The following is a 13,467-nucleotide window of genomic DNA, read 5'->3' on the forward strand; positions in this document are numbered from 1 at the left end:
CTAGCGGTCGGTGTTCACAAAGAAATATAAAGGAAGAGAATATTCTCCTCGTCTATGTATCATTTCAGAGATATATACGGACTTTACTATATACGTCACTGTAGGATTATAGCTAAAAATGCTATTCAATAGAATAAGAATAGTAAAGTAAAACAATGTGTTTCTATATATGAATATGTACTTTATAAACTCTGGGGTATAATTCAACATGCTGAGCATAACCAACGCCTTATTAATTGTCCAAAAGAAAAACCACTCTTCCACCGACATTATTCCTCCAAGATGACATCCCGAACCACCTCATGATTGCTGACCAGTAGTCTCGTTTTGCTCCTCAATGTTATTCAGAGCAGGCTCCTTGCCCTTACCCTTCCCCTTGCGCTTATTCCTCCAGGTCCTTTTCTCACTCTCTGCAGGAACCACATCACGATCCGCTACAGGCTGCTGAACCACAGGCGAAGGTTGAATAGGAACCTGTGGAATCATCTGCCATCCCTGCTGCATCATCGCCGGCTGCGCAATAACATAAATCGGCCTCGAAGCAGCAGCATTCACCCTCGACGTATCCACACACGCACCCACAAACAACGTAAAATGAATCGCCGCAATCAAATACGTAACCACCGCCACAGCAATCGAAACACTCCTCTCATGCGCAAACATGTGTTTCGCAGCGTAATTGTCCTCATCATCAGTACATGTCCAGACGACGGTTTGTGTGGTGGAGTTCCATTGGTTGCCGCAGGACTGAGTGGCGTATGATGCGCCCCAGGAGTCTTGGAACCAGGGGCCGAAGAGGGAGGTGAGGACTGTGGCGACGAGGAAGATGATGAGGGAGAGGGCGATGTGGGCGCCGGGGTGGATGCCGTGTTTTTGGAATTTGCGGGCGGCGCGGACGATGAGTTCGATGAGGGACCAGAGGAGGGCGATGATGCACTATTTTTGTGAAGAAATTAGTTTCTTTTGGTCTGTTATAGGGGTTTTTGAAAGAGAGAGGCTTACAGGAGGAGCGGCGGATATGACGACCGTGTAAGCAAAGTAAGTGAAATTGAGACTGCTAAAGCCCAATCCAATCCCCGCCGCCGCGAGAAGAAAAGACAAAACGTGGAACACAGTCTTTGTGATTTCCCAGGGCTTAATCAGGACGGGCTCCAGGTCGTCAAAGGTCGGCGTCGGTCCTGGATAGGGAACGTATGACACTTGAGGTGCGTTTGTCGCGGCGTAGATGTATGGCTGGAAACCCGGTTGCTGCTGCTGCATCGTGATGGCGGGAGGAGGGACAGTCTGCTGCGATTCCTGGTGTTGTTGCGCCTCGGGGGGAGGAGGTGATTTTTCAGTGGAGGAAGACATTGTGCGCGGTAATTGGAATTGGAGAAGGAAAAGGAAGTGAGGTTATTTCGAAGATGTTGTCGCAAAGAGTTTTGACTCAAGGTGATGGTTGTGGCTGATCAATTCGATTTACTGTCTCTCGGTTCGAAAAGGCGGAACGGTCGAATTTCGAGTGGAAAACCTGCGAATGCGTCGCCCTTCTCAACACGCGCGACAAAGCACAAAATTCCCTTCCCAACCAATATACACAAACAACGTCTATTCCCTCAAAAACGAAGAAAACAAATAAAAAGCGTAAAAACACCACGCAAAAGCCCTCACAATGGCATATAGAGAGAGAAAGGAAAGAAGAAAGAAAGAAAAGAAACGCTGACAACTCCGTCTCACGACATACAGTAGTTCGCTGCTCCCTCGCATACGAGCTTCCTCACTAGGCATGCCACTAGACGCACGAACTCAGCCCTTCCCTTTCCAAACCGGCATCTCGCTAAATAGTAAACAGCGAGAGCGAAAACTGGGCTAACTGCCGTGCGTGTAAGTAGTCATTAGTTTAGTTAGCTACTAAGATAACTGCATGCCGTTCATGCGGTAATGGTAGCATCTTGTGTCAGACGAAAGATGACAGAACCCCTGTAATACGCAAGTTTTTGGGTACTGCGTTTGAACGTGATTGGTGCGAATGGCGCTGCTTGAGAGCCTATTGGCTGGTTAATATCCAGATGGTGCAGAGACGGGCTGGATGTCGGCCGTTTCCTGTTCTGGAAAGGAGCCAGGGGTAGCTTAATCTTGCCATGGTCTGAGGGGAGGGTCTCGGATGGAGTCGTTTTGCAAGGGTTTCCTAGGGAATAGGCAGCAAAGGCCCCCATCGGGCTGAAGAAGAAAAATTAAAGTAGTGACTCCCGGCTGATAAGAAACCAGAGTCAGAGTTGAAAGACGATTTCAGTTTCAGGCTGGTTGCCCAAGGTTATTAAGTATCATTAGAGAGGTATACGTGATCTAAGTTGCGGCCAGCCAAGGCCAACGCTCTTCGTAGAATCATATCGCCAATAAGCCCGAAAAAAAACGAAAAAAAACAAAAGTCCCAATACATGACGTTTTCATGTCTTGTCTCGCTTCTCAAACTAGCTTCTCATCCTTCAAGCAGGAGCGTAAAACTCCCTGATCGCGGGCCCCTGGGTGGCGGCAGGAGGCTGCATCTGGACAGCCTCGGTAGAAGCGTCGTTTTGCATCGGTTGCCATCCCTGAGTGGCAGCAGGCCAGTTTTGCGGCTGTGCAATCATCATGATGGGACGTCTGGCGGCGACATTGCGTCGGTGAGTGTTGATGCAAGCGTCGATGAAGAGGCCAAAGTACAGCCCAAAGATTAGGCAAGTGATGACGGCAGCACCGAGAACCTTGCCACGGGGATATGTGTCCCTGTATGGATCACAACTGTCACTGCCACTTACTGTGTGCAGGTTCCCGTTGCTGTCGGAGTAAGTATAGGTGCCGCAGTCTTCTTCATCATCTTGGTAGGGATTCAGAGCGACGTATGTGCAGAGAATGCCGCCCAAGATGCTGGAAAGCATCCAGAGGATGAGACACATGCCGACATGCGCGCCAGGGTGAATACCCTTTTTGAATTTCCGAACAGCTCTCGTAATCACTTCCGCAAGACTCCACAGCATGGCAATACCGGCCTGTAGTGTGTAAGTAAGGGTTATTCATACAAGTCGTGAAATAAGGGGATGAACATACAGAAGGGGCTGCAGCAATGGCACCGCTGATGTTGCCATTCTGCAGAGACGCCAACGAGAGGCCCAGGCCGATAGCGCCTAGAAGAACACCAGCAGCATGGAATCCCACTCTCGTGAATGCGGCCTTCTTCGTCTCCTCCGGAAGTGGTAATACGGGTTGCTGGCCTGGGTAGGGCTGGTAATACGGCTGGTATCCAGCAGCAACCAGCTCTTGGGGAAGAGCATGTGTCGGGGCAGGCACTGCAACAGGCGCCGCAGTCTTTTCGGTGACTTGGGGAGTCTCTTGAGAAGCCATGGCGACAAATGTTTCGGGGTTGGTGACAGAAATGGAGTTGAAATGGCAAAGAGCTGCAAAGAAGGATAAATAGAGTGCGTGCTGGTGTATAGAAGCGACGCAAATCTCCTCAGACGGGCAAAATCAACTATCGAGTAAAAGCGCAGTGAAACGAAGGGCGTGCAAAACGAAACGACGGGCTGTAACCAAAAGTGTTACAAAAGCGAGTGTATATCCCAGACTTGGGCTGCGAGATTTGCGCTGCGAAAACGAACGACAAAGCGAATGACTACAGTACGAGAAGAAATGGGAATCAACCAACATCAAAGCGAGGGCCGGCGCGCCCAGGCTATTAAAGGCAGCAGCACGGCTGAGCAACGGGGAAATTGGGCCAAGGCCCCCCATGTGTTTAAAAAAAAAATGCACGATAAATGGTGGCGAGGAGGATCCACATCCATGAAGCGACTCCTGTAGCCAAGCGCTGCTATTAACCGCAGCTAACATGCTTCTAGGCTGTGCAGCTAAAGAGGCGGCATCCAGCTTTTATGGAGTCTCTCTGCTTTGGGAGTACTCGTAAAACAAGAACAGGCCAGTGTCACCAGCCGCCATGGCTCAAGGCAAAACGCTGATGCGAGCAAATCTCCTCCTCGTCGCACATCAGTCTCGAGTCTGTGCAACGGGGCAGGGCAATGGGAAGTGCCAGTTCGAACGCCAAAGCCATTTTCAAGGTTCTCGAGACGATCCTTCATGTCCCAAAGCTCGTATGGGACATGCAAGAGCGCGTCGTGAACCTAGAAAATGGCTTTATCAGTCGAGCCGACATTCCCCATTGCCGAATCATCAAAGCATAGGTGGCCTCAAAATCTATCACTCTATTGATATCCATGCCACTTTGGACCCAGAGCCGCCTAGGAAATCTTTAGCGCCTGTCAAAAGAATATCGTGAATGGCTGGCATACCGGTTATCCTTTGCATCTTGACTGCAGTCCAATTTCTTTGAATTCGCCATATTATCGGCATCATATTTTATTCCCGTTGTAACACCACCATGAGGCCCATTATGCCCAGCATTACCGTTTTCAACCATGGGTATTCCGACAGCAGGATGGTGACATAGCCGACAAAAGGTACATATGCAATCACGCTGCCGATGATGTCGGTGCGCTCCAGGTAGTCTTGACCCTTGGCAAAGAGCTCAGTGTCGTCTGCCACGTTGTTGTCTCCCTTTGTAAGAAACTTTGCCTTGTCGCTGGTAAAGGTGTTAGCGAACATGACTAGGTAGATGGCAGGGCTTTACCTACCCATGACCGAATTTCCGCACGACTCGATGAACAATGGGAATGTCCTTATCCTTTACGTTGTAGACGACAATCTCTCCGACCGAAGTTTCGCTGATCAATTCGCGGTTCCAGAGCAAGAGCAGATCGCCTCGTTGGAATGCCGGCTCCATGCTGCCACTGAGAACGACGACGATGGGAGAGGGAGAATCAGAGACGATGGAGAGTCCTTTCCACATCTATTATTCAAGCAATCAGTTAGCTTCGTCCCACAGTTCAGAAGGGGTCTGTGACGGATCAGCACAGCAACGCACCATGAATGCTGTGGACAGCACCAGCCCAAAGTTCATGAGCTGGGCGGCGAAATTCCGCGGGTTCTGGAGACCTGCAAACATTTTCGCCTCTCTCTCTTCGTAGTGATTTGGATGAGGAGTGTCGAGTTGAGAAAGAAGAGGTTTACTGCTGGGGAGAATGGCCAAGATATAAACAACTGAAGCTGGATGTTTGTTTATGTGGTGGTCTGATGACAATGCATTGGGTCCCAAATTCAATTAATGGGCAACGATCTGGACATGGTGGCTCTTTGGAAGCTCTCAAGCCAATCAGATGCTGCGTTGGGCTGTGGGTCCCACCGGTGCTTCAAGCCTGCTCGGTACGTACCTCATTGCTGTTTTTGGAGGCTTCGGGACTCGAGCTCGATCTGCGGAGAGCGAATCTGATGTCATTGACAAGGAAGCCATCGAAAGCCTGTATGTCATCGCTTGCAATCTAGAGGTTGGGACGGGCGGTATAAATCGAGGACAGACGTCTTTTGTTGTTCCAGCTGCTCCGGTCACTACAAAGATACCATCTTCAACAGTGAAACTGAGAATTGTACCAAATTCCATCGCCGTCCAAAGCCAAATCATACCAATCCAATTACATACCCTAGAGGCAGATATTATACTACAATTGCAATCATGGAGGGTGGCAATAACAACAACAACAACAACAACAGCCAGCAGCAGCAAGGAGAGGCGGGCCTGATGGGTGCTCATGCGCAGTATATCAAAGGCGTCGGAGAGGTATGAGTTCCATCATTGCAAAGCTACTGTGTTCACTGCTCGACCTGTATCATCATCCACTAACCAATTTCCTCTCTTACAGGCAACCATTGGCAGTATCAGCGGCTCGCAAGCCTGGTCCGCATCGGGAGCACAGGATAAAGCAGCCGCCCTCGAAGCCCTGAAAAAGGCCGGTGAAAAGAGGGATCCCAACCAGGGATATGGAAAGGCCGAAGAGTGGGCTGGAAAGTTGACTGGGTGCGAGGGTATGCAGAAGGAGGGCGCGGCAAGTTCGCATAAGAGGAACGACTGAAGAGAACGGGATTGACCTGCTGCGGAACGTCTGGACAATCAGTTACGACGTTGCTGAGTGTATAACAATTGTATAACAAGGAAACCAAATACAGTATCATCAAACAATGCGAAGAAGTGAAGCTTCATTTCGCCTTCCGTTTCAATGGCTACTTGAAAGCATCTTGCCCTCGAACCTTCCACATCAACTATCGCAACTCTCTTTCCCCATTCACGAACTGTTGTTTACATGTAATCTCCTGTTTTATTTTGGATGGACACTTTTCTCGCAACAGCATCCATCATCTCTCCCTTGTCATGCCGCTGTGACTCTAACCTATCGCAAAACATCTCCTCATATTCACCTCCTCAGCTCCACGACTTGATCGGAGCGGAGCTTATTCTTTGAAGCATCATTACGGTGGTACTGTGCTACACACATCTTCTACTTTGGTAATTATACTATTTCAGCAAAACAATGGATTCCACGCCTCTACTCGTTGGCAGCAACGAGCTCTCAGCCGGCCGAGCTCTTCTACAGGACCATGTGAGTACATGCTGTTTGTTTCTACAGTGCAACATCTATGCGGTGTTGGTTCTCTACTAAAGAGTCGTCGTGAACAGCCTGTTTTCCTCCGTGCTAGCCATTCTCCATGGTGCTTCATACCGCAAAATGTGCTCGTCTTCTTCCGCGGCCTCATTCTCGCATATCTCATCGCCGCTTCCATCTTGGTTTTGAATTACGAGACTACAGACGCCGCACCAGGTGAAACAAATGCTCGCCTCTTCTTCGACTTTGCCATCATCAGCGGCGCCATGGTTCTCTTGTACTTTATAATCACGTTTGTAGGTCAAATGCACAACCTCGTCGAGTTGTCACAGTGTCTAACGTGGGTTTGTGATTGCAGTCGTGGACTTTCACCCACTTGTACTATCCGGACCCTGAAGAAATCGAGGGAGGCATTGAATCATGGGTTGTGAACGTCATGTCTCTGCCCAGAAACCTGGCTAGCCTACGCCAGCAGTTTTACTTTACGCTGTTTTACATTACTACTGTCGTCTTTTCGTTCATGAACACGGTAATTTACTGGTTCATTACGCGACCGTATGACTTGGAGAACAACGATAATGGCGGCACTGGGGATGATGATAATGGTAATGGAAATAATGGCAATGGAGACGGCAATGGCTTTCTAGCAGCTGCACCCAACACACCATGTAGGGCCATCTTCTCATGGCTTCGGTAGAAGACTCTGCTAACATGACTCTCCAGTCAGCGACATTTTTGGCGAAGGGTGGCTCAAGGCTTTTGCCATTGTCAACCTGTTCGGGATCACGTCAATCATCATGGTGTTTGAGATACTCTTCCTCAACAGCATCAGACGCCCCTCGGTGAGTTGAGCAATGCGAGTCACTGCTGCCAAATGCCAAACTAACGTGCCGCTAGACAATCAGTGCCTACCTCTTCGCCCTCATGGTCTTTGCCGGCCTCTACCTTGGCTGGGCCTACATTGGGCACGCCGCCACTGGCATATACCCCTTTTTCTGGCTTGATCCAGCAGAGGCCGGCTCCCAAGAAGCGGTGACGGCATACGCCATCGGCTTCGTCCTTTTGGCTCCAATTAGTAAGGCCCTATATCTGCCGTCCTTGTGTTGAGACGACTGACGATGGTCACAGTGTACATCTTCATGCAGGGCTTCGTTGGCATCCGAGAGTCGCTGGTTCGACCCCACGTCATCATTCAAGAAGGTCTTGGGGCCTAGATGCGAGAGTCGATGGAGGGGTAATGATGATTGCTGTACCAAAAGGAGGGGTAATGATGGTGACTCTTTGAATCTGGAGGAATCGGAGGCATCTCATGGTAGTGTGACGCATCAAGGGTCCTGACCGATGGTCGGCGGCAGTGGTTTCGCCCTATGAAAAAGCCTCATTGATGAGCTGTCAGTGTGGGGAGAGCAGCTCTAGAGTATTCTCTTTAACCTAGAACCAATTTTAGAAGTGCTTGCGTTCCTGACTAGAACCAATCCACAACCTTCTACTGCTGACATGATGCGCTGCTTGCATGGGTTCCCCGTAGACTGTAGACGTAGGAGATGGGAGTTGAAACAGGCGGTGCAGATGGTCGGTACTCGTACACGTCGACACGCCCATTGCGCCTGGTCATCTGTTTGGTCACGTCAAGATGGGTGGATGCGTGGCAGACGGCGTTTGGATCGCAGGGGACGAAACGAAACGTTGCCATGGGCGATTCAGTGTGAGGGTGAGGGTGAGGGTGAGGGTGAGGCGATGAGAAGTTCGGGGCCGCCAAACCCCTCCATGGAACACGTCACAGGTACTTTGTCCCTACAGGTTTGGAAGAGGGGTTTGGCGGGACCACGTGGTAGAGGTACCAGCAAGATGCCCGCCCAATGAAGCGCGTGCCATTTCCAAATCAAGGAGGGGAGGGGGTGATGTTGGCAAAAATGATGGGAGGGAAAGGGAAGTGAAGGGCATTTTACTTTGGACGATGTTTTGATGAGGAAAAAAAGTAAGGAGGAACGGGCAAAAAAAGATTTCGAAGCTGGCGGTTTCTTCTCTCCCGCCGGGAATTGAACCCGGGTCTCAAGCGTGACAAGCTTGCATACTGACCACTATACTACGGAAGAATGTAAACAACCTGATGGCTGCTGTAGGAAGTGTGGGTCGCTTCGATGGGAGAGCGAGTTGCTATTTGGCTATATTTAGCTTCAGGGCAAGAGAGTGTGTGTCCTATTAGTGGATGACTCTCTTTTGTGAGGGAGATGCTGTAATGCATTGTAGGGAGGTAATGTATACCGATAACAATGAGTAAAAAAGTAAAAGAGAAAGAAGAGTGACTCGGAGCAACAAATGACCGAGTCTCCTGATGCGATATGACTTGTTTGATCTTAATATTGCACTGTAGATAATGCCTTGTCTGTCTCAGTATAGATACATACGCAGGGAGTGAAGAGAGAGAGAGGGAGAGACATTTCCTGATTCGGTGCTCAGGTCGGGCGTGCTCTTGTTCACGACACTTGTTGCCCATTGATTTGGCTCGCCGTGTTATTCAGCTGCTCCTGTTCCCCGATTGGTGGCGAGCAGCAGCTGCACTTATCTCTCCCCTTTCTGCTGTACTGTACGAGTTCGAGTATTCATCCGTGAGGGGCGATACAGTAGACTCGACCATTCCGTCCAGTCATCTGCCCAGCCCTGCCACTACCAATTGGATGATGTCGACCTGCATGGCCACAGTACAACACACGCCCCAGCCCAGGTGTCGGCAACCCGCGCGGCGGTAGCTTTCCCTCGGCGGCCCAAGTACTGGGTACCTGTTCTGACGCTGGCTGCCGCCGTGGCTGTGACAGCAATTCCGGCTGCGAGATTCACGGTCAATCGGTACCTGTCGGCGGCCATCAGAGGTACAAATAGTGGATCCGTGCCCATTCTGCCTCTTCTGTCTTCTGCTTCTTCTCCTCCCCCACACGCAAGCCAGATAGGGTCGCAAATACTCTCGCGAAAGGGTCATCTTCTTGATTATAAGAAGGTGGTCTTGTCGCGCCCGGACCCCGACAATCGTTTTTCCTTTTTGTGCGTCATTCATTCATTCATTCATCATTCACATCATCTCGCTTTCCCAATCCATCCGCTCATTCCTTTATTCGTCGCTCTCTTAAGTCAATCTATATGCTAGTCTTCTGCAGACTGTGAGAGTCAGAGCGTCATATCTTATGCACAGCCAACACATCTCCCACAAAGACACCTCTTTCTTTAGCCAGTTCAAATATATACCCGCCAAAATGTTCAAGCGTGCATTCCGGTCTCAGGACCAACACCAGAACCAGAACCGGGTGGACAAGGCTCAAAGACTAAAGAAGCCAAGCTCCGCCAAGGAGCATGTCAAAGCAAAGGTGTCTAAGCTGCAGAGCTCTATCATAGAGCACGAAGCGGCACCCGCTCAGCCTATCAACATCACGCCCTCGCCGATTGTCACCCTTACCATTGGCCGCGAGGGACGTCTGTTTGCGGCACACGAGGATGTCCTCAGCCAGTCGCCCTTTTTCGAGGCGGCTTGCAGCAAGGACTCGTCTGATGCCATGAACAAGAGAATCTCCCTTCCCGATGAGGAGCCCGAGATCTTCTCGGCCGTGCTCGAGTATCTCTACAAGGGAGACTACTATCCGCGCCTGGTTCACAACAGGCACCGTAACTCCTGGGAGCTCGAGGACCGCATGAGGACTCCTCAGAAGCCACCACCAACCCCTGACAACGGCACGGGCTCCGATGCCGCCGTCTATCTCTCCAGCGTGGGGGCCGAGATCCTGCGTGACACAGTCATCTACTGTGCCGCCGACAGGTACGGCCTCGAGGAGCTGAAGCGTCTGGCTCTGCGCAAGCAAGGGCTACATGCCGGCATCGACGTCGGCACCATCCTGCGGTCTGCCCAGTACGCTTATGCCAACACGCCTGATTCGGACAGTCGCCTCCGTGCTCACTACCTTGCTCTGATCATCCGCTGCCGCAAGACGTTTAAGCGCAGCGGCACCATGCAAGCTGAGATGGAGGCCGGCGGCAGCAAGCTGTTCTTCGACTTGTTCGTTGCCATGTGCAACCACTTGGACGACGTCATTGACGTCACTAATAACCGTTCGCCCAAGACTGTATAAATAGGGCACAACGATGAAAGAACGACTTTTGCTTTTCGGCATGGGCTGAGTACATACAACAGCCGTTGGAAAGCGGAGGATTAAAAAAACAAAAAAATATAAAAAAAAACTCAACATGGTAAATCGGATCGATATAAGCTCGAGCAGGCATTTGGTTGCTTTTTCATTGCTTTTCTTTTTCTTTTACCGCTTTTTGGTTGTCTGATGTTCTGATGAGTGCAAATTTACGGGAGTCTTATCATTGCTTCATCTACGGGCCGCAATCTTTTTTTGTACGGACTGCTTGCATTGAGTGTGTTTTGCACATATCTTGGCTTTATTCCAAGTCTCGGAACTCCACTCTGCTTTCATTCTACGGCGCTAGATCGCGTCCTTGGTGTTTTCTTGCCAAGTTTTCGGGATTTTGATACAAATCTACAGCACCATGATAAAAGATGGGGGAAAATGACAGCCCGGGAGGCTTTTTCAGAACGGGATTTTGCTTGGTTTGCTTCGGCATTAACGGGTTTCTTTTTGGGCTTTGGATACAACTTACGAAATGGATAAAATGGAAGACTTCAATTACCTGGACAAGGCATTTGCTTACGGATCGAGTATTGTTAACATCTCGGACAAGATTGGACATTCAGAGCGTGCCTCTGGCTTTTGCTCTTTCTTTCTTCTTTTTTCCCTTTTAACGAAGACATGAGAAACGCTGCACAGCCCTGGGGGCGCAACGCAGGCCAAAAAAAAAAGAGAAAATATTCTACAGGGTCGCTAGCGGTCCTCCCTGACATGAGTTCCGCGTCAGGGTCGAGGTTAATGAGACAATTTCGCACCTCACATGCTTTGTTCCTTGCCAACGTGAATGCCATGTTTTTAATTTGAGAAGTCGTAAAATCACGCTCAGTGTGTATGACCTTGCTACATGTAGACAACTAGCAATTTATGCAGAATCCCACTTGACTTGGAAATCTTGAAACTTGGCCTCCAAGCTATCCGTCGTATCCTTGGCCGGTCTCGCAATCAGAGCACCAATCTCAAGCTCCCACCCTTGGCCACCATTATCCCCAAAAGGCCAATTAATCTCCCTCATCGGAACCTTTTCCTCGCCATCGACGCGATACACCCACAAGCACGACCCATCATGGGCATCCAGCCTCTCGACCAGAATGGTGACGGCCTTGCGCCCGGCCTGGATCTCCGCGGCGGAAGAGGCGTCGGCGACGCTCCAGTCGGCCCAGTTGTCGCAGCAGACGGTGGAGAGGCGAGGTTGGCCGTTGAAGTGCTCGACGCCGGCCTTGATCCACTTGCGCGGGAGGGAGGGCTTGGTGAAGATGAGGACGATGCCGGCTTGGTCGAATTGGTGGGTGTATGTTGAGGTGAATGTGATGGAGGCGGATTTGAACTGGGGGAAGGGGTTTTTGGAGAGGGATTTGTAGGGGGCTGGATGGAGAAGGGTGAGTTAGTTGTTTGCATCATGGATATGTGGTGGAGGAGGTTACCGGTGAAGACGTCGTGAGAAGGGGGTTTCTTCCAGACGTCGGTGTTGGCTGGGGCAGAAAAGGTAAATGTAGAGTCAGCCATGGTGATGATTTGTTACAATAAATTGATGAAATGAGATACGATGATGGACAAGCTGGATTTACAGAGGATTTAGTGTGTGTAGAACTAGAGAAACTAGAGCGGATGGTTTGTGAGCTTTTATAACATGAGCTGATGGAGATGCCTCACATCATCTCTGCCCCTCTACATCGTGTCCACAGCCTTTAAATCGGGGTAACTAATAAGGTCAAGTCAGATGCCAAGTACTATTTCACCGGCCTATACTGCTGTTTTCTTGACAAATACTCCGCAACTCTACAATGTTGCTCTTTAACATTTAGATCGTTTTTTAGCTTCTGGGGCAAGTCCTCGTTGCTCAGCGATCGGGGAAATGTCAAAGGTGGGGGAAGATGGAGTATACGAATCGCGTGTGGACGGGGAATGTCGGGGAACGGGACAGCATTTGGAGAACATAATCCTCTAAATCAGACGTCACTTTGAAATTTCCTCTTTTTGCCAAAGTTACGACAATGAATATTCTGCTTGTTACTCGAGTACAATGTACACAGCCACAGCGAAGAGGATGCTCAACCCGGCAAAAACCGTAGTTTCAGTGACGCATGCGGGACAGAGGGCGCGGGATGGGAGTCATGGTGACAACGAAATTATATGCGGGTTGAGCCGATAATTAAGCGGTCGGACCGACAGAACCTTTGTGAGTAAAGAGTCAAAGTTTTGCCTTGGGCTGAGAGCATTTCGCTTTCGACTCTGCAACGAGCTCGCGGCTGCAATTCTGCGCAACAAAAACTGCGCAGGCTGTTGTCTTATACTCTCTCGCATCTCGAATAAAGCTGTTTACGCCCTTTTGCCAGCTCGAAAAAAACTTTGAGGCGTCGAGATTCGAACCGGCGGCCGCCTCGAACCAGGACCACTGCCGTGACTGGAAACTCTGCTGGGCAAAACTGAATTTGCACATTTTTTCGTGCCTCTTCCCCACTCGGCCACTCTAATCCCGCCATAGTCAATTTCGGGCGAGGGCCCCGCCCAACTTTTTTTTCTCTTCATTTTCTTCTGCCCACCAGAGCGCGACGACGGATTTTTATCATCATCGGGATTCACGAAGCAGCATTTTTTTGGGCCTCAGATTTGCTTTGTATCGCTTGCGCTCATGACCTTTGAGAAACGGATGATAAGCCTTTTCCAGAGGATAAACAGTTTCCCGTGAGAACCGGATTTGCGCGGAGGAGGGAAGAAGAGCAACTTCTGTTGTGGACCGGAATATTTTTTGTTTATCGATACTCACTTCTCACTTACAACTTTTATCGCGA

General features: G+C 50.0%; 7 protein-coding genes and 1 non-coding gene across 8 annotated transcripts; 3 read left to right on the plus strand and 5 right to left on the minus strand.

The window, feature by feature from the left end:
- Positions 1 to 300: 300 nt before the first annotated feature.
- On the minus strand, positions 301 to 1,350 carry M431DRAFT_80761 (hypothetical protein; the record flags this gene model as incomplete). Its single annotated transcript, XM_024922975.1, has 2 exons — positions 301 to 936; positions 1,024 to 1,350. The coding sequence occupies 2 exons, from the start codon at positions 1,348 to 1,350 to the stop codon at positions 301 to 303; spliced, it is 963 nt and encodes a 320-aa protein (XP_024776753.1).
- Positions 1,351 to 2,465: 1,115 nt separating this feature from the next.
- On the minus strand, positions 2,466 to 3,360 carry M431DRAFT_4160 (hypothetical protein; the record flags this gene model as incomplete). Its single annotated transcript, XM_024914977.1, has 2 exons — positions 2,466 to 3,008; positions 3,067 to 3,360. 2 exons carry the CDS (start codon positions 3,358 to 3,360, stop codon positions 2,466 to 2,468), a joined length of 837 nt encoding a protein of 278 aa, XP_024776754.1.
- Positions 3,361 to 4,365: 1,005 nt separating this feature from the next.
- M431DRAFT_480680 (hypothetical protein) lies at positions 4,366 to 5,011 on the minus strand (the record flags this gene model as incomplete). Its single annotated transcript, XM_024915896.1, has 3 exons — positions 4,366 to 4,588; positions 4,641 to 4,855; positions 4,931 to 5,011. The coding sequence occupies 3 exons, from the start codon at positions 5,009 to 5,011 to the stop codon at positions 4,366 to 4,368; spliced, it is 519 nt and encodes a 172-aa protein (XP_024776755.1).
- A 588-nt stretch (positions 5,012 to 5,599) lies between these two features.
- On the plus strand, positions 5,600 to 5,972 carry M431DRAFT_43825 (hypothetical protein; the record flags this gene model as incomplete). The annotated part of the gene is made up of 2 exons (XM_024915168.1): positions 5,600 to 5,680; positions 5,763 to 5,972. Coding segments are annotated over 2 exons (291 nt in total), but the record flags the coding sequence as incomplete, so codon positions are not given.
- Positions 5,973 to 6,428: 456 nt separating this feature from the next.
- Positions 6,429 to 7,918, plus strand: M431DRAFT_139953 (hypothetical protein; the record flags this gene model as incomplete). Its single annotated transcript, XM_024912602.1, has 6 exons — positions 6,429 to 6,497; positions 6,575 to 6,796; positions 6,859 to 7,105; positions 7,224 to 7,342; positions 7,398 to 7,575; positions 7,629 to 7,918. 6 exons carry the CDS (start codon positions 6,429 to 6,431, stop codon positions 7,712 to 7,714), a joined length of 921 nt encoding a protein of 306 aa, XP_024776757.1. The 3' UTR covers positions 7,715 to 7,918.
- A 606-nt stretch (positions 7,919 to 8,524) lies between these two features.
- M431DRAFT_t69 lies at positions 8,525 to 8,596 on the minus strand. The gene has a single exon. It is a non-coding gene; the product is annotated as a tRNA-Asp (tRNA).
- A 1,152-nt stretch (positions 8,597 to 9,748) lies between these two features.
- Positions 9,749 to 10,615, plus strand: M431DRAFT_80413 (hypothetical protein; the record flags this gene model as incomplete). Its single annotated transcript, XM_024922942.1, has 1 exon — positions 9,749 to 10,615. The coding sequence occupies one exon, from the start codon at positions 9,749 to 9,751 to the stop codon at positions 10,613 to 10,615; it is 867 nt and encodes a 288-aa protein (XP_024776758.1).
- Positions 10,616 to 11,540: 925 nt separating this feature from the next.
- On the minus strand, positions 11,541 to 12,181 carry M431DRAFT_4165 (hypothetical protein; the record flags this gene model as incomplete). The annotated part of the gene is made up of 2 exons (XM_024914983.1): positions 11,541 to 12,040; positions 12,100 to 12,181. The coding sequence occupies 2 exons, from the start codon at positions 12,179 to 12,181 to the stop codon at positions 11,541 to 11,543; spliced, it is 582 nt and encodes a 193-aa protein (XP_024776759.1).
- Between the last annotated feature and the right edge of the window lie 1,286 nt (positions 12,182 to 13,467).

The sequence above is a fragment of the Trichoderma harzianum genome (assembly GCF_003025095.1).
Source record: "Trichoderma harzianum CBS 226.95 unplaced genomic scaffold M431scaffold_4, whole genome shotgun sequence".
NCBI classification, from domain to species: domain Eukaryota; kingdom Fungi; phylum Ascomycota; class Sordariomycetes; order Hypocreales; family Hypocreaceae; genus Trichoderma; species Trichoderma harzianum.